This window comes from Haliaeetus albicilla, chromosome 7 (genome assembly GCF_947461875.1).
Source record: "Haliaeetus albicilla chromosome 7, bHalAlb1.1, whole genome shotgun sequence".
NCBI lineage: Eukaryota > Metazoa > Chordata > Aves > Accipitriformes > Accipitridae > Haliaeetus > Haliaeetus albicilla.
This window is the reverse complement of record NC_091489.1, coordinates 39,834,014-39,851,814: the sequence shown is the minus strand read 5'-3', so window position 1 is coordinate 39,851,814 and position 17,801 is coordinate 39,834,014. Positions and strand designations below refer to the sequence as shown.

The following is a 17,801-nucleotide window of genomic DNA, read 5'->3' as shown; positions in this document are numbered from 1 at the left end:
TGCGCAGGAGAAGGACAGGAATTGACCCCTCTGGGAAGGGACAGGATGGGGAGCCCCGGGGCAGGGTGGAGGGGACAGCGGGATCCATCCCGGGCTTTTCAGCCTTGAAATCAAGGGGGCTTCAAAGCAGGTTTCCTTCAAGCTTGGACGGCCCTGCTTGTCTCCTGCGCTTCCGATGAGCAGGTGTGGGTGGGGAGCCGGATGAATAAGGGACTTATGCTATGAATAATGCCGGGAGAAATGTGCCTGGAATAGAGTGTTGGGATGGGGCTCACAGGAGGCACCACGCTGTCGGACAGAGCCTCCCAGGACTGAGCCATCGAAGAGGTTGCCCTCCTCCTGGTCGAGCCATGCACTGCCCTCACACTGCCCAGTGCCAGCCCTCACAAGTGGGCAGGCAGGAGGGGGGCCATTTCTTGCAATGACCTCTTATCCCAGAGGCTGCTCATCCACACGCTGGCCAAAGCTGGGAGCAGCCTGGATTACATGAAGCACCATCCCGCCTCTCTGCTGCGCGGTGCAGAGCAGAGACCGCGGTGCAGCCCTGGCCAGCAAGAAGTGCGGGCACAGGCTCCCCACCAGCCTTGTTCATCCACCCTGTAGTCGCTCCTCTGGCAGCCAGGGGCTGGGGCGAGAGGGGCATGTGGCACCGAGGGTCATGGGTCCAGGGCCTGGACATCAGAAAACGCACAATGTAGCTGGGCCTTTTTCCTTTTAATCTGGATATTTTTACCTGTTTCACCCAAATGTGAGTTCTGGGTTAAGCAAAGCATCCCTTGGCTCATGCCCACAGAAGGAAGTGGGAGACCGCTGCTTTCTCCTTGCACAATGTGAGAGCATTGCTCCATTAGCAAAGGAGTGACAAAGCCTCTAGAGAAACTGGAGGGAAATGGCATTTCTTTTCCCTTGAAACAGGGCATTCCGGACTTCTCGGTCACCCGGGGCGCATGAGAGGGTTTTTACCGGGGTTGGACATGGCTGCGTATCCCCTCCTCTCCCATCTTCGGCTGGCGCGCGCAGCCCTCAGCCTGGGGCAGGAGAGTTGTGGGCGAGCGCGGGGCAGGCACACAGTGCAGAAGGGCGGCCTTGGGCGGGCAAGCAGCCGGGAGAGCAGTGAGGATCCCCAGGTGCCTGGGATGCTGCTCTCTCCCAGGGCCAGACCCCACCTGCTCCCAGACTCCCAGACATTTGGCAGCAGCCGAGGCTCCTGCTGCCCCTGCCCAGCGTTCCTCAGGGCCTGGCCGGGGTGACCGGCAGCAGAGGCAGGTATTTTGCACGCTGTGCCTGGAGCAGTTGGGAAACAGGCAGCGGTAGAGCCGGGCGGCAGGTCGGACTGGTTTCCCTCCGCACCCGGCGCTGGCACTGACGTACGAGCCCGCTCGCCAAACAGATTCTGCCCCGTCCCTGCGGACCTGACTTTGTTCTGCACCGCGCTGCGCAGCGAAGGATGGCTGTGCCGGAGCTGTGATCCCAGCCCAGCCCTGCAGCGGCCGATGGACGGGAAAACCTCTCTGGTAAGGCGTGGGCAGCTCCCCCAGCTCTGACCCAGCTAGAAGTACTGGGGGTTGCTCTGTGGCCGTACGGACCTGCTTTCCTTGGGGTTTGGTGGAGTGCCCAGTTTCTGCCTCTTGCTCTCTGGGGCATTGCCTTCACAGAGGAAGACCCGGGGCGAGCTGCCTGTGGGGCTGCTGCCTCCAGCATCCCCTCGGCACACGGAGGGAGGACTGCCACCAGCATCCCCGGTGTCAGCCCCGTGCCAGCAGAGGAGGTGTTGGGGGCCCCTGGCACCGCTGCTTTTCCACGCTGGAGCAAATTTGTGAACTGAGGGGGTACAGGCTGGTGGAGTGGGCTGGCGCTGCTGGTGCCGCTTGGCGCCCACGGAAACTGTGCAATCCTGGAGCCCTCTGGCACCTCCCGCCAGCACATCGGTAGCAGCGGCAGCACGCTGGTGGCCTTGGCACCCGCTGCTCTCCCTCGCCCGCTCTCCTGGCAGTTTTCCTCATGCTCTTTTCGGGCTGGGTTGACTGGGTCCTGCTCAGTCTCGGCTATGGGACCTTGCTGAGCATCCTGTCATGAGGAAAACATCCATCCCCGGCTGGGCACTGGGCTCAGCCTGCCCGGGTGAGGCAGCAGGTAATTACCACGCCGAGCGCTGCTGGCTGTGCCAGCAACATCCGGAACATGCAAAGGCGGCAGTGACGGAGTGGATGGGGCTCGAGGGGAGGCAGGGCCAGCTGTAAAAGCCACCCTTTTCCTGCCTCTTGGCGTGCAGGTGCCTCAGAGGCAGCCAGGAGCAGGGGCAGAGTGGGCTCTTACCAGATCCTGGCTGGGTCCCAAAGGAGGGGCAGCTTGCCCCCAGCACTGCCTTGCAGTGTGATCCTGGCTCTGGGTGGCCCTGAAAGTGGGCAGCAGCACTGTGTCTTGCTGAAAGCGGGGCAGGAATTGGGATGCCCACATATGGAGACAATTACCCAGTATTGGGCATGCCCACCGGGCCACCTTGGCTTTGTCACTTGCATTAAATGGGCCATTAGGATTCCTGGGTGCCACCCTTGGCTCTGCAACTGCAGGAGAGTCACTTCATCTTTCTGTGCCTCTGTTTGCCCCTCCATGGAATGGGGTGAGCAGCGATTATTCACCCGCTGGAACATTTTCTGATCCCTGCCTGAAGGGCTGCTCACACTGGCATATGGCAGCCTCTCCCTGGCCAGATCGGGCTGACTCAATCAACACGGCTTGTCAACTGCACTTGCAAAATGGCCCTTCTGTGCTCTGGGATTTCACTTCCCCGTGTGTTGCCGCTTTATGGCATCCGGGTCTCAGCAGCGTCCTCTCGCAGCTCCTGCCCAGTTCGTCCTTGGGACTGGGGGGTCTGCCTCCTTCCAGGGAGGCACTGCTGAGGCATCGCTCAGCTGCGGCACTCGAGTGGGACGGGTGTCACTGGGAGGGAACGGGTCCCAAGGGAGCACGAGGACAATGTCGCTGTTGTGTGCTTGCTGAGCTAATCTGCCCTGGACAATCAGGGCTCCGCAACCAGGTGAAGGAGCCAGTTCCCTGCCCCAAACAAGGGGGCTGTGAGCAGCAGAGAGCGATGGTGAGGGGTGGGCTGCTGAGCTCAGCTGGGAAAGATGATCACCTCTTTAGGCAGCTCCTTCGAGCTTATTTAAGGCAGGCTGCCTCTCTCCACTCTTGATGCTCCACGTTTTTGGTAGTCACTGTGCCCTTTTGCTCCTCTGAGACATGGCTTGGCCCTGGGTCTGGTTGCAACACCCCAGGTGTTGCCTCGCTTCTGCTCTCCCTCCCGCTCCGAAACTATGGGTGACTGCTGGCTGGTTTCCCAGCCTTCCCTCCCCATCACGCGTGGATCCTGAGCCTTGAACCCAGCCCGGACTGGGTCTTTCACCTGGTGATTGCCCTCTGCAGCAGGGAGTCGAGCTGGAGGTTGGTGCACATAGTAGCTCATGGTGCAAAGGGGATGGGCTTCCCCAGCGCTGCTGTCTGTGGGTTAGGTGCTTTTCCCAGCTCTGCTTAAAGCCTGAGAGCAGAGTGAGGCGGTGTTTACGCTTGTGACAGGTTTAGCAAAGGACTCGTGCTGCAGACTGGCACTGTCTGCTCATCCCCCAGGCAGCCTGGGCCGGGTATGAGGCGAGCAGAGCTGGGCAGCAGTTGCCCGCACATCCCCAGCATCCCTCCTCCCCGGTTGTCTGAAAGTCAGGCCTGCCACGGAAAGGAGCCGGTTGTTCTCCCCTTCCCCACGCCTGACTTTCAGATGCCAGCCCACAGCAGCGCTTAACACTCTCGTGGCTGGTGGAACATTTGCAGAGAGGACGTCAGAAAAAGGGGCTCAAACCGCAGCCGCACGTGTGAGATAGGCACGGCTCCGGGTCTGACTTTTATTCTAAAGCCAGCAAAGAGTGAGTAAAGGTTTTGTGGGCAGAAGTCACAGCTCACTCACCGGGGTAATGCACACTCCTTAACAGAAATATCTTCGTAAAGCCGCTGCTGTTTGTTCTCTGCTCCAGTGGTTATACAAACAGCAACCAGTTATGCTGGTTACCGGGAGCCTGTGGTAAAAGTTTTGTTAGCTTCTGCGACAGACAGAAAAAAAATACTTGGACTTTAGACTTTTAGAGAAATAAGTAGCTAATAGTTCACCTGAGAGTAAGAAAGGGCATGTGTTTCCTGCTAAAGAATAGTAAGAGCAATTTAAACTATAGAATACTTACATGTTAATTTGAAACGTTTGCACGCTGGAGATTGAAATGCTTTAGCATCCAGCATCACTGGCTTACTGGTGAAGCTGAGCTGCATTTTCTAGTACGATGGGGAGGTTTGTCCTTAACAGCATTGTAATTCTGCTGATCTGATAACCAAAGGGTTGCCCTTGCTGCAGGATGAGGCAGGTGAAATATCAGACATGTGGAGATAGCATACAAATGCCAATGTAAATGATACTGTCTGGGTATTTACAAACACCTTGTTTACACATAGACCAGAGAAATTATTTTCCTAGGAAGGGTTCCTGGCATCTATGCCTTGCTTTGTTTCTGCAAAGCAGTGGCACAGGACCTGCAGCAGCTCTGGCTCTCTCGCTGATCCCGTACGCTTTCTAACAATGGGCACCAAAGGTACCCAGGGATGTTTCATGGTGTGGACGTGCGATACTTGCTGCAAGAACTTGAATCCCATCGGCATGACTGCTCAGACTCATCAGGAGAGGATGCTGCTGGGGCACTCCCCAGCCCTCCTGGCTGCTGTGCCAGCCCAGCCCTGTGGAGCACACCGAGGGGCTCCCCTGGGCTCCCTGGCACCTTTGGGAGAGCCCAGGATAAGGCGAGCCTGCAGCATGGCTGTCCCGGGCTTGCCCGCACGGATGCTGTGAAATTCAGGCATAGGGGAAGCTGGTCTTCAGCTGCAGGCTGAGCAAATTCAGGCTTGTTATCGCTTTCACACGGGGAAGGGGCGAGAAGGGATGGGTGGTGCTGTGAAACTGCCTCTGCTCCTCCCGGTACGTGCAGGAGGCCAGGGAGCCGCTGGCCGTGAGCGGGAAGGTGGCTCTCAATGGCCGGGAGACCTCAGCGGTGCCCGTGCCAAGGGCCCCGCAGGCAGCGGGAGGAGGTCTGTGCCGGGGGGTGGCCCTGCGCACCCTGCCGCTGGCCAGGGCAGGTGGCCAGGCAGCCTCCCCGGGAGCCCGGGGTGCTGTGCCTGCCGGCTCTGCGGCTGGTGCACCAGGGCTGTGAGCAGTTACAGAGGCACAGCTCGAGAGGTGGTGTGTGTCCCCCCGCGATGTTCAGTTGGGGGCTGAGGCAGACGCAGACCCTGCGCGGGCAGCATGCGTGGCCACGCCGGGGTTTGTGACTCACGGGATAATGCCCAGGAAGTTACACCACCGCATTGCAAGAAAGGGCACAGCCGTATTTACAAAGCATGAGCCTGAGCAGGCTCCCGACGTGCTCATTACGGCCCTCAGTTCCCAGCAGGAAACAGGAGAGCAAAGAAAATCCAGCTAGAAGGGGACAACTTGGTGGTGGCAGCCTGCTCTGCCCAAGGTCCCTGTCCTCTCTGCCTGTTCCAGAGCCGTGCAGCCCAGGTGCTGCTTGCCTGCTTGGCAGGGAAAGGGATGTTTTCTGGTTATGGGGAAATGTGATCTCTAGCAGCTGCAGGGCCAAAAATCAGAGACAGGTTTCCAGAGGGGCGTGTTTGAGCCCACCTCCTGGGAGGTGGGCTGGGGTGTGGGTGCCAAGCTGGCTGCACTCTGCTGCCAAAGGATGGCAGCTCCGTTTCTCCCTGCGGTGCCCCTTCTGCAGGACAGCAGCGAGGTTGTCTGTAGGGACAGACGTAGTCCAAATTTGACTGGCTTCCCTTGAACAGCCCAGTGCAAATGCGGTCGGTCGTGGCTGCGTGCCACTGGGAGCAGTGCTGGGAGATGGCGGGCAGGAGGAGCGAGGCAATGTGGGAAGCACCTGTCGAGAACGAAGCCCAGGCCGGGCTCTCAGTGCTGTGGGCTGGCTGGCGATGCCCTTGCAGTTTCTGCAAGGCACGCAGCCATTTCTTACTGCCAAAGATGTGTATAAGATTTTACGAATGGCAGCGAGAACGGCATTTATTGTGGGCTTTGTGCACAGGTCCTCTCTGAAGGCAAATGAGAGGCTCTCGCTTCTGTAGCTGATCAAAGCTGACGGAGCGCTGGGAAGAGTGTATCTTGAGGAAAGGGAAGAAATGCATGTTCTTTTGCAAATTCATGGATCAGGAGTGACGCAACTGCAGAACAGCATTCCAGGGTGCAGGACGTTTCAGGGCTTGGAAAACACCGATTATTAAGTATTACTAAATAACAGCTGGAAATTGCACTGTATTTTTCAAATGGCTAATTAAAGATAGATGCATAAATTGGGGCACTAGCCCCGTGGAACTGGGCCACAGCGTGACTGACCCGATGCCAAATACCCGGCTGATGGCTCTGATCAAAGAGACCAGTTTGGGAAATTTGGCCAGCAGCCACCTAAAGGGGAAAAGCTCTGTGACAAAGAGGTTTTCAGCCATCACAGAGGGGGTACGGCTCGGGCTCCATGGTACAGAAAGAGGGACCGTGGCAGTAACTCTCCATGCGGTTCCTAGTACTGTGGAAGAATAGCCACCAGTGGCAACAGCTGGCCCTGCTGGGGAGCTCGGCTCCCTGTTGCCTTTGCCTTCACGGCCACCTGGGGACTCTGCAGGGACTCTCCGGTGGGCATCGGTTGTTGCCAGTAACAGTCTCCTCTGCTCACAGACCACGGCATCGTCCAGCAGTGTCCCTCCCAGCCTCCATGCCTCCACAGTCAGCAACATCTTCAGTGCCCGACCGCCGCAGCCTCGAGAAAGCGTCCTCGGCATTAGCTTCAAGCCCTACAGCCCGGAGTCCAGCCCAGCCCCGGCCCCCTGCACGACCTGTGAGAGCGCACGTAAGAGGATGGTGCCGAGGGTGGTCTCTGGCCACCCTGGCCCCGGTCCCACCGAGGGTGGGGAGGGATGGAGAGAGGCAGGGAATGGGTGCCTGTGCACACAGCTGGCACAAGCCTCAGCCACAGGCTGGTGTTTCCCTGGGGGTGTGAGGGGTGCCGGGGGCAAGGGGGAGGACAGTGACTGTGGCAGGATGGGGGGACGCCACGGGATGGTGCGGGGTGTGTGCAGCCCTCCTCTCCCACATCTCGTGGGCCCTCTGGGGAGCCAGGTGCATGGGGAGCCAGGGAGCTCTTGGCACACGCTAGTGGGCAGTGGGATGCGGGCATCCTGGGGAGACAGCAGCTCCCCCTGACCCTGCCTCCGCCCTGCTGCCAGGATCCTCCATGTTCAGAGCTCCCTGCATGAGCCAGCGACGGCTTGCGCTCATCTTCTGCATCTCCGTCCTCATCGTGCTGCTCATCGCTCTCATCCTGCTGTGTGAGTGGGGTCCCGGCTTGGGGCTCCCCAGGGGGGAAGACCTCAGAGGGGCTGGGGGTCAGCAGATGCTAGGGAGACATGCAGGCTCGGAGGGAGCAGGCAGAGATGTCTTCTTCCCGTTTCCTGAGTGTTCCTGACATCTGGTGGACAGGCAGGAGCAGGATCGCTGGGGAGAGGAGATGTGCTGCACCGTGCTTTCCTTCTCCTGGGCTTGCTTCGGTGGGCGGCGGGGCACCCCCAGCAGCACCCACGCTCGCCCTCCCTGAGGACCAGGGTTAGCAGGCAGGACCTGTCAAAAACAGTGCGTTCTGTCGATGGAACAGGCACAGATACCAGGGCAATCGCTTTAATCCTCGTAATGTCTAGCTGTCAGTTCTCCAGCTGCTGTAGCTGGTGGGCTTGAAGCATTCGGCAGGCTGGATGCACCTTTCTGCAGAAGCCAGCTAGAAGTGGGTTAGGGGAGAGGGGATTGCAGCAGCAGCTGGCTGGCATGGGGGGATGCTCAGGGCTGGCCAGTCCTCCTTCAGCCCTGCATCCTGCATCTCTTCAGCCTTGGCTCAAACGGCAGCCCTGCACCCCAGCTCACGCCTCGTGTTTGGCAATGTCCCTGTGCATGGCAGACCTCTTCTGGACTCCCGTCCGGGTGTCCTACAGCACCCTCGCCCGCAGCAAGCCCCTGCTGGTAGCCCCAGCCTCACCACGGCGTTCACTTGCTTCCAGTTATGTTCTGGCGGTCGCAGACCGGCATCGTGTACAAGGAGCCTGCTGAGAGCTGCAAGGACAGCCCCGTGCGCTGCGACGGCATCGTCGACTGCTCCCAGAGGAGTGACGAGCTGGGCTGCGGTGAGGCACCGGGAGCCAGGGGTGGTGGGAGTGAGGGGAGCCCCCAGGGTGCTGGGTACCACTGACCTGCCTGCTCCATCCCTGCAGTGCGCTTCGCATCTGACGAGTCCTTGCTCCACATCTACTCGAGTGCTGAGAGCCAGTGGCTGCCGGTGTGCAGCAGCGCCTGGGATGACTCCTTCTCCAGAAAGACCTGCCAGCAGCTGGGATTTCAGAAGTAATTCCCCGAGGTTGGGTCGTCCTGCTCAGGTGCTGGGGCCCTGCCCGGCCTCCTGGGCATTGCTCTGACCCTCCTGCCCTGCCTGCATACACAGTCGGCTGTGCTCTTTCCCCCAGCATTGTGCTTTTCCTCTGGGAGGCCATGCGTCCAGCACTGCTCTGGGTGTTTCAGTCTGTCCCCCCCAGGTTTAGCATGCAGAGCCTCTCTGAGAAGGCAGGGATCAGGCAGTCAGTGCCTAGCCGGGGACACACACCCTCACTTCCTCTCTCCTCTCCCCTCCCAGTGCATCGCAGACTGAATACATTCCCCTGCACGTCTCCGGCAAGAGCCTCACTGTGACTGATGAGCGAGAGACCATCCAGCAGAGCCTCAACAGGTACCAGGCAGTGTCACCTCCTGGCCCTGCCCCTGCCCTGGTGCCGCAGGGCAGGGGCTGAGGCCGCATCTCCCTCTTCTCTGCTGCAGCTCCCACTGTCTGACGGGAAAGTACGTCTCCCTCCGATGCACAAGTAAGGGGGCTGTCTGGCAGGGCACATGGCCAAGGGCGGGCAAGGCCAAACACAGGCTTGGGAGTGCTTTCCTCCCCTCTTTGAACAGGGCTGGGCAAATGGGGCATTTTCCAGCAAACTTTCTGGGTAACAGAAAACTATGAAGATTGCATTCCCATGGTCTCCATTGGCCCCTGCGAACGTACTGAGCACCGCTGGTGCCTGCGGGCAGTGGGGATGTCATGCGCGTTCCCCTCCAGCCTTCCCTTCTCTCTGAGCCCTTCTCTCAGCCCTGCTTTCCCCTCCAGCCTGCGGGCAGAGGATTTCTGGCCGAATCATTGGAGGAAAGGAAACCTCCGTGACCAAGTGGCCCTGGCAAGTCAGTGTGCAGTATGGGCCCATCCACATCTGCGGCGGCACCATCATCGACGCGCAGTGGGTCCTCACCGCGGCCCACTGCTTCTTCATGTGAGTGCTGCTGTCCAGCCAGGGGCACCGGCTGTGGCCGGCAGCCCTTGCGCCAGCACTCTGCCCAGCGTCTCACTCCTTGCTGCCCCCACCTCTCTCCCTGCCCAGGAACAGCATGAAGATCCTCGATGACTGGAAGGTGTACGGCGGGGTCTCGGACCTGAAGCAGCATGCGGAGGGCATTCCCGTCTCCCAGGTCATCATTAACTCCAACTACAGCGACGATCACGATGACTATGACATTGCACTCATGAAGCTCTCCAGGCCGCTGACGCTCTCAGGTCAGGGCTCTCATCTTGCCATGCCGCAGGGCTGGGCTTGGCAGGGGCTGGTGTATGGGGGACAGAGAGAGGCTGCGGGGGACGGGCAGGAGCAAGAGGCAGCTCGGGTCCCCTTGGAGCCGTCCTCTGGGCTGCATGGGGCTGCTGCCAGCTGGAGCATCCTGCTCTGCTGTGGCCACACTGCTTTCCCCTGCCTGGCCTGTGGTCAGGAACCGGCCCGTCCTCCCCCGGCACGGCCCGACACACATGCAGCCGTGGGCTCAGCTGCGCAGCCAGCATCGTGCCGCTCACCGTGCCCCACATGGGCAGTGCGGCGGGGGGATCCGGCAGAGACCCTGCCTGGGTGGGTGCAGAGGGGAGTGCTTCCTGCACACCACGCTCCTCCCTAGCTGCAGGGCTAGTGACTACAATGGCTATTTTGCTCCTGGGTGACTCACCCCTCTCTCCTCTCCTGGTTTTCATCATGTCTCCCTCCAGCTCAGGTTCGCCCAGCCTGCCTCCCCATGTACGGCCAGCAATTCCAGACCGGCAGGTCCTGCTTCATCACCGGCTTTGGGAAGACCAGGGAGAACGAAGGTGAGGGAGGATGCCGGCTCTCCACAGGCAGCTCCTGTGTGCCGCAGCCTGACCTACGAAGGCAGTGCGCGAGAGGAGTGAGCGTGGCTCTGCTGCTGTGTTTGAGGGCCATTCCCACAGGGGTGACTCGCAGTGGTTGCCCTCCTGGCCATGCAGCTCAGCAGAAATAAGGCCTGCAAGAAATACCAGCTTCCTCCCTCGCTGCCACGGAAATGCCTGGTGCTGCAGAGGGGCCCAGGGGGCAGTGGGGGGACGAGGCCCACCCTGCCCCATGGCTGCTCCTGCCTTGCAGATAACACGTCCCCAAAGCTGCGGGAGGCCGAGGTGAAGCTGATTGACTACAAGGTCTGCAACAGCGACAAGGTGTACGAGGGCTACCTGACCCCACGGATGATGTGTGCCGGGTACCTGCAGGGGGGGAAAGATGCGTGCCAGGTGAGCCAGGGGCACACGGTCCCACCAGGCAAGGTGATGCAGGACGGACAGGGCTGCCCGCTTTTCCTGTGTGCCAGTGTCCGCTGGCTGGGTACCGGCAGAGGGGCGTCTCCTGTCTCCTCTCCTCACTGCTCTGCCCCTCTGTACTAGGGTGACAGCGGAGGGCCCCTGGTCTGCGAGGACAACGGCCGCTGGTATGTGGCTGGGGTCACAAGCTGGGGGACAGGATGTGGCCAGAAGAACAAGCCCGGTGTTTACACGCGTGTGACAAAGCTTCTCAGCTGGATATACAGCAAAATGGAGGTGAGGTGGCATGGCAGGGCTGTGCTTCGGCAGGGAGACTTACCAGGTGGCCCCTGGTGCATTGAGCGGGGCTGTATCCCCGCCCCCCGCAAGCCCTCGGCACCTCACCCTTGCTCTCCCCTCTCTCCTTTGCAGAGTGAGAACGACTAAGACTGGGCCAGACACTTGCCTGGGCCATGCCTCTCCTGCCAGCATGGGCCCCTGCCCTTGCTTGCTGCCAGGGCATGATGCTACCAGCAGATCCCCCTGCCTATCTCTGGACTGTCTGTGCAGCCAGGGACCTGTTGCTGCCCCCAACCTCTGAAAATATGGCACCTGCAAAGTGACTCTGCCCTCACCCAGTGCAAGGGAGGAGGTAGCCTGGCGGTGGCTGGGCGAAGCACCCAGCCAGCCCTGAGCTGGCAGCACGCAGGGGACAGCAGCCTGTGCCAGCTGGGAGGCACCTCCTTGCCCTGGGTCTGTGATTCTTCTCGTGTAAATAGACGTGTCCGGATGGGGCTGTCGCGAGTGCTTCCTGGCAGGACCGCGGCACGCTCGGCGGGCAAAGGGCTGCTAGCGCTGCCCGTCGATCCGGTGGAGGTTGCGGATGGAAACGGCAAGCAGGAGAGCTGTGGGGCACAGGAGAGCAGTGGGCTGCCCGTGGTGAGGGAGCACTCTCCTTCGCACACTGCTGCCATGTCGCAGCTGTGCCACCTTGGGGCATGGGACGGGGCTCAGCTGGCATGGTGCAGCCGTGTGCCATGCTGCCCTGGCGGGCAGCAGCTGCCCGCACCCGCGAGGCCAAGTTCCCTGTTTTCTCCAGGGAGGGCTGAGCAAAGGGGAGCCCCGCAGTGCAGTTACACCACCCTCTGGGAGGAGCAGTAGTTGCTCTCATGTTTGCAGATAGGTTTAGGAAGCGCCTTTGAAATGATGTTCCTCCCTGTGAGAGAAATACCTGTTTGTTTATTTTTCCATGCCGCGGATATGGTCCGAGCAAGCACTCGCTCCCAGGACTGCATGCAGCCGGTCTCCGTCCCCCACCTGCTGCCATGAGGATTTCGGCAGCGGTGTGGGGCAGGTCTGCTCTCCTGGGATGGCCGTGGGAGGTGCGACAGAAGCCAGCAGCAGCCAAAGGTCTGAGGTGGAGCGTGATGCAGACCAGGCAGCGCCCAGCCCTTCTCCAGTGTGACCCAGTCGCTGGATCTCACGGCTCGTTGTTCAGTGACTGTGCTGGGTTGCTGCCTCCTCCCTCCGGCTGCTGAGCACGCAGGGATCGCGTAGCCGGTCTCACCTCCCTGCCCACACCAGAGCGGGGACACATTTCCTCTCAAGGAAACAAGTGTCCGTGTCTCCCTGTGGATGCTTTGAGGCACACAAGGCGCTACGGGAGATCCCCAGTGTGGCAGTGCCCATCGGCTAGGCAGAGGCTGGCTGCCCCTTGCCGAGGCCACGCTCCTCTCCCCAGATGTGTGGTCAGTTGCAGAGGGGTCTTGGGGAGCCTGGCCACCTTGCACTCTTCTCAATAAACGTTTTGGTAGTGCTCCATGTGGAGACGGCTCTTTGGGACACGCTGGAAAGGAAGCTGGTGAGCCCCAGCATCCAGGTAACAAGGGAGCCCCAGGGAACAGGGAGGGCTTGGCCCTGGCTGGAGACCATGCTGTGATGCTCCAGGGCTGCCCCTCTCCTCACGGTTCTTTGGGCCCCAGTGTCAAGGCCACGCACACTGCGGTGGGCCCATGGGACTGGAGTGCAGCAAGTGCATGGGGGGGTTGCAGCCATGTGCAGCCCCACAGGTCTGTGGGCATGTGCTCAGCACTCCAATGCGCACCTGCTCTTGAGCTGCCTCATGGCGGTTGCCATTCATGTGGGTGCATGTGATGGAGCGGCTTTTTGCAAAAGCCCTTCCTGCCCTTCACCCTCTGGGTTACTGCTCAAAGAGACTGCTGGGAGAAAGGGGGTGGTTTAGGTCTTACAGGGGCTTGGCAGTAGGTGCTCAGGTACAGAGGTAATGTAGGCATGGAGTCGTGTGGGGGTGAAGCCTCTGGAGGGGGGGAGTGGATCCATGGGCATGAGCCCAGAGGAGAGCCATATCAGAATTCAGCTTGTGAATGCTGTGGACCAGAATGAAACGCTTTCCTGAGAAGGCTGCACAGCCTGTGCAATTGCCCGGTGTTAGAGAAATGGCAGTAATGAGCATTTAGGCTTGAATTTTCCTCAGGAGGAGGAAAGGTTACTTGCAGTGGTTCTTTGTAACCTGTCTTCTTGCAGCTGGAAACATTAAAGGAGGGACTGGTGCTTTGGGGAGCTCACTTGCTCTCTTTGAAATAGTCTGAATCGGCCTCACAGGTCTGTTGCCGCTAGCTCCGGCTGCAGTGGCCCTGTCTCTCCCCAGCATGGGAGTACGATGGCCACCTGCTGCAGCCTGCCTCTCCCTCCTTGGGAAGGAGGTTGGTGTGGTGTGGGGGGGCAAACCCCGAGCAGAAGGCTCTGTGCTGTGGTGTCCAGTACGTCCTGCAGAGGAACTGGAAACATAATTTCCCTCAACGATGCGAGTACTGGACTCTGCATGGGCCAGGCAGCCTGGTTTCTGACCCGCATCACTTGCAGCGGGGCCACCTGGCTCTTTGTGGACTGGGAAGGCTCGTTTCCCATAGGTGTGCTGGAGACTGCTGTCTCCAGCCGTGCAGGGGCTCCGGAGCTGCAGAGGCTACCTGCAAAGTGAAGATGCAAAGTTCTCAGGGTGCGCAGGCTGCCGCAGGCACATCCCCTCCTCACCTCCTGGGAGCATCACCCGGGTTCCCAGAACTGGCCGCCTGCTGTGGAAAAGGTTATCTGCAGGCAGAGAGCTGCAGTTTGCATTTGAATTTTGGAATAGCAGGTCTAGTCTGGCTCTACGTGTGCAGAAAGCAGCCACATCTCCGTGGGACTCGGAGCAGGCCCCAGCGCGCAAGGCAGTGCTTGGCGGCTGCTCTAGACCTGCACCAAAGCAGTAAGAGTTGTTGCGTTTTGGGAAACACTGAGTCAGCCTGACCTCAAATGGCTTTTCAAAGAAGCAACCCAGAAACCTCTCAGTGTGTGTACGAGCCTCCTGTGAAGGGGGTGTGCAGAGGCCAAGGGGCTGTTTTCACTTCATAACGTCTTTGCCGCTCAGTGAGTTCAGGGGGGAATAACCTGCGGCTGGCAGCGACCTGTCTGGGGCTTAGGGCAGAGAGGGACTTTGTAGCTGTGGTGCAAAACCCAGCTTGCTCGGGGTCCTGTTGTAACGGGGCAATGCCCTGCTAGCCAGTGCAGAGCTGCAGGATTAACGGTGGTAGTGGGAGAGTGAGCAGAGCCCAGGGTGGTGGGGGGATGTACGTGCTGAGCTCATCAGGCATGTGCAGCTGGAGCAGCGGTGTGGACGATGCCCTGCAGCTCTGCCCTGGGTTGGGGTGAATGGGGTGCTGCTCAGCTGGGAAAATGCTGAGCTGGACCAAGAAGTGTTGCTGGGTCCTGATGCAGCTGGTGCTGCTAGAATAACACCGAAAACCATGCCTGAAAATGGAAGTGTGAAAAGGGCCTGGGCCAGACCTGCTGATGCAGTCATGTGGTCAGGGGACCTGGGTGCGATCTGTGCAGGGTGCGAGGCCCATTAGGTGCCCTGTGCTAGGGGCCAAAGGCCACCTCTGCCCCTGGTCACAGGAGAGACGGTAGGGGGAATGGGGGCTCTTACTCCCTGGCACACAGAGGCACCATGTCTTGGCTGACTGTGTTACAGCTGACGGCCCAGCACGTGCAGTGGTGAAGGCAACGGGGTTTTTGACAAACAAAAGCAGTTGAGATGGGGTAGGAGTAGGGGCCCTGTGTGACTTCCCCGGTTTATGTTGGTCTGATCAAATTGTGAATTCAACAGGTCTTGAGTTCCAGACCCAGCTTATGTTTGTCCAAAGGCTCTCTGGGGTCTTGGGGTTTCTGCTCATAAAAGCCTTGGTGTGCCCCACAGAGCAGCAGCTCGTAACGTTTTATTGCTGTCTGAGATGGCATGCTAGAGAAACAGATCTTTTGAGAAAGAACAAAACAAAAATTGGAACCTAATAACAGCTGATCTTGCCGGAATCATGTCCCCGGTAGCGGTGCCATTGCAGCGTGTGGAGGACCTGCTCCTCTGCTGTGGATTTCACCTCCTCAGAGGTTATTGCTCTTCTGCTCTCTGAAATAGTCTCTCAAAGCAGAGAAAGGATTTCAGCCGCTAATACAAATTTAATTTCTTTCTTCTAAACCTGAATTCCAGTGGTCTCTCCTCCCAGACCCACGGAAAGGTGCGCTGTGTTTTCCCAAGGGCTGAAGTTCTCTAACTGCATTAGAAGTGATTAGTTTCTTGTGAAGCTGCCTGGCCACGGCTGTTGTGCTCTGCTCTTCCCGAAGACAAGGCCGCACAGATGAAGCAGACATCTCGGACAACGCTTTGCCTCCGCTCGTGGAGCCTTTGAGCGCAAAGGTCCTGCTGGCCGTGGACCCAGGGGAGCAGCCTAGGCCATCGCCTGCAGCTCTTGCAAAGCCCCCTGTGCTTAGCCCCCTGCTTGCTCGGCTGCATCCTGCTCTGGAGCATCTTCCCAGACAAGGGGTGCCGAGTGTGGCCCCACATCTGGCTGCGCTGTTTCTGTGTTTCTCTGTGCTTTGGAAATCATAGGCCAGTGTCCCCAAGGAACAGAAATTACAAAAATACAGTCTGGCGGGCACCATGTGAATTATCACCCGTTGGTGGTGTTTTTCCCACACTCTCCTTTTATAGCTCTTTGTTCCGTTGTGCCCAAACTGATTTGTTTATATGGTTTCAGAGATGATGTTTCTCTACAAAAATGTTTTTTCCATCATTTCGGATTGGCTCCCTTCCACAGCCGGTAACATCATCACTTGGCACAGAGTCGCTGAACTTCAGCTTGCGCAATCCCCACGCTGGCTGTGTTCGACCAGTGAATACAGCCCTCAGCAGCTTCAGTACAATCCGCTGCTTTGTCGTTTGCTCCCGGGGGCCTTCAGAGCACAAGGAATGACTTCGGCCTGATGCAAGACAATGTTGCTGGGTTAAACGCAGCCATACGGCTGTATACAACTTTTGTCACTGCTTGCTTCTACCGGGCCCCTGACCAGGCCGAGGGCTGCGTTATCACCAAACGGGCAGTTTGCAAATGTTCGCAAGCTTGGTGTTACAGAGAAGGGAAAGACCTTAAAACTGGAGGGGAAAGTTCTGGAGGGCAAGTGGCTCCTTCCTGTACTCCGCCCCTGAGAGCGCAGGGAGGAGATGCCTGCTCCGTGGCTGCTCCACTCTAAGGCGACACACACCAGGATGAAATCATGCCCTTGTTGGAGCTACTGGCAATGCTCCTATTGACTCAAATAGCATGAGGAGATTGGCCCAGCCCCTTCATTAGCATAAATCAGCATCGCCTGCCTGGCCTGGGTGCTGCTAGCCCGTGTTATACCAGCAAAAGATTTGCCCCAATTTCACCAGAAAAGAATCCATTGCTCACCACAGTTCTCTCCAGCAGCGTGGCTCTGCGGAGCCAACGTTTCCTATTAGCAACTGTTGGAGCGGCTTTCCCTCCGTGGGAATATCACAGGGGACCCTTCCCTTCCTCCCTTCACAGCAGAGTCGCTAGTTTACCTGAGTTTGTACAGAAAAACTATCCATGCTGCCAATTTTTTAGATTCCACTTGCGTTGGGCAGCGCCTTGCAAATCGGTAAATAAAGAACTAAAGGAAGGAGAGCACGTAGCACGTCCAGCTGCAGCCAGCTGTGTGTCCGGGCCGCTGCCTGCGTGGCGGCTCTGTGTCTGTGGCTCTGCAGGGGCCCAGCACGCCCACTGCAGTCCCCAGGGCATGATCACGGCATCAGAATCTTTTACTGCGTGCAGTGGATAATAACCACTGAGGAGCGGGTAAGGTCAGAGAAGCCCGAAACTTGATTACAACTGCTTGATCCCTGCCTCACTCACTGCAGGGTAACTGACAGCCTTATCACGTTATCCCTACGCATTAAAGAGACTTGACGTTGTCCAGTCCCTCTCTGTTGGTCTGTGTCTCTTGACCCTTCTGAATAATTGCCTTGAAATGCCAGGGCTGGTTTATTTTCTTATATTTTACTGGAAACTGGGAAATGAATGCAGGATGGACTATGTGCCATTATTGTCCGATTTCTAGCGAAGATGCATTTGAGTTATTAGATGATGAACCAGCTCAGTGGCAATAGCATTGCTAAGGGGTTTTTTTCCAAGAAGAAACGGCTCTCCAGGGCAGCTGCAGGAGCCAAGTGGACCCAGGTGTGCTAGCATGGCCTGAAAAGGAGCGGTGCAGTCAGCCGCTGCCCAGCGGTGCTCTCAGCACCCTGCTGCCCATCTCCCACGGCGCCCGGCCTGTGGGAAGCTCTGGCTTTGTGTGGATACTACTGAGCAGTTTCAGCACTGTGGCTTGCAGAGCTCTCGGGAGCTCAGGGCAGGCCCTCGTCTCCCTGCGCTCCTCCTGTGGATGCCCACAGCCCCGGGGCAGTGGCTCTGGCCAGAGCTCCAAGCCCAGCCAGGACCGCAGCTTCCCTCCCCGCTGTGGCTGCGACTGGGCTGCTCCCTGGCCACAAGCGGCTCGCCAGGCATGGTCGCTCCCTCCAGGGACTGTGCCGTGCTGTATTAAACATGTATCTCCCTCCCGGACCTTGCACCTCCCAACGTGCCCGGCTGACCGGTGGGACTAAACTGGTTGGTTGCTACAAAGCTCTGCAACAGGGTGTGTGTTCCCAGCAGCAGTGGGTCCAGCCCTTCT

The 17,801-nt window shown here is 58.8% G+C and overlaps 1 protein-coding gene across 3 annotated transcripts; it reads left to right on the top strand.

Annotated features, from left to right (window-relative positions):
* Positions 1-1,304: 1,304 nt before the first annotated feature.
* Positions 1,305-17,011, top strand: TMPRSS13 (transmembrane serine protease 13). 3 transcript variants are annotated; one of them, XM_069787928.1, is made up of 13 exons: positions 1,305-1,514; positions 6,770-6,941; positions 7,318-7,419; positions 8,140-8,262; positions 8,350-8,479; positions 8,766-8,858; positions 8,948-8,991; positions 9,279-9,438; positions 9,547-9,719; positions 10,197-10,295; positions 10,588-10,730; positions 10,881-11,033; positions 11,169-14,713. In XM_069787928.1, exons 1-13 carry the CDS (start codon positions 1,494-1,496, stop codon positions 11,181-11,183), a joined length of 1,428 nt encoding a protein of 475 aa, XP_069644029.1. In that variant the 5' UTR covers positions 1,305-1,493; the 3' UTR covers positions 11,184-14,713. The 3 variants fall into 3 exon arrangements, with proteins under 3 accessions (XP_069644029.1, XP_069644028.1, XP_069644027.1); XM_069787927.1 differs by lacking the exon at positions 1,305-1,514 and adding an exon at positions 1,953-2,133 and having other exon boundaries at positions 6,770-6,929; positions 11,169-17,011; XM_069787926.1 differs by lacking the exon at positions 1,305-1,514 and adding an exon at positions 1,953-2,133 and having other exon boundaries at positions 11,169-14,717.
* The last annotated feature ends 790 nt before the right edge of the window (positions 17,012-17,801 follow it).

Bases quoted from the DNA above. Each gene is read 5' to 3' on its own strand.
- TMPRSS13 (XM_069787928.1), top strand. From the start codon at position 1,494: ATGGACGGGAAAACCTCTCTG. The intron at 10,296-10,587 runs GTGAGGGAGGAT...CCTGCCTTGCAG, and splicing joins GAAGACCAGGGAGAACGAAG to ATAACACGTCCCCAAAGCTG. The intron at 10,731-10,880 runs GTGAGCCAGGGG...CCTCTGTACTAG, and splicing joins GGGGGAAAGATGCGTGCCAG to GGTGACAGCGGAGGGCCCCT.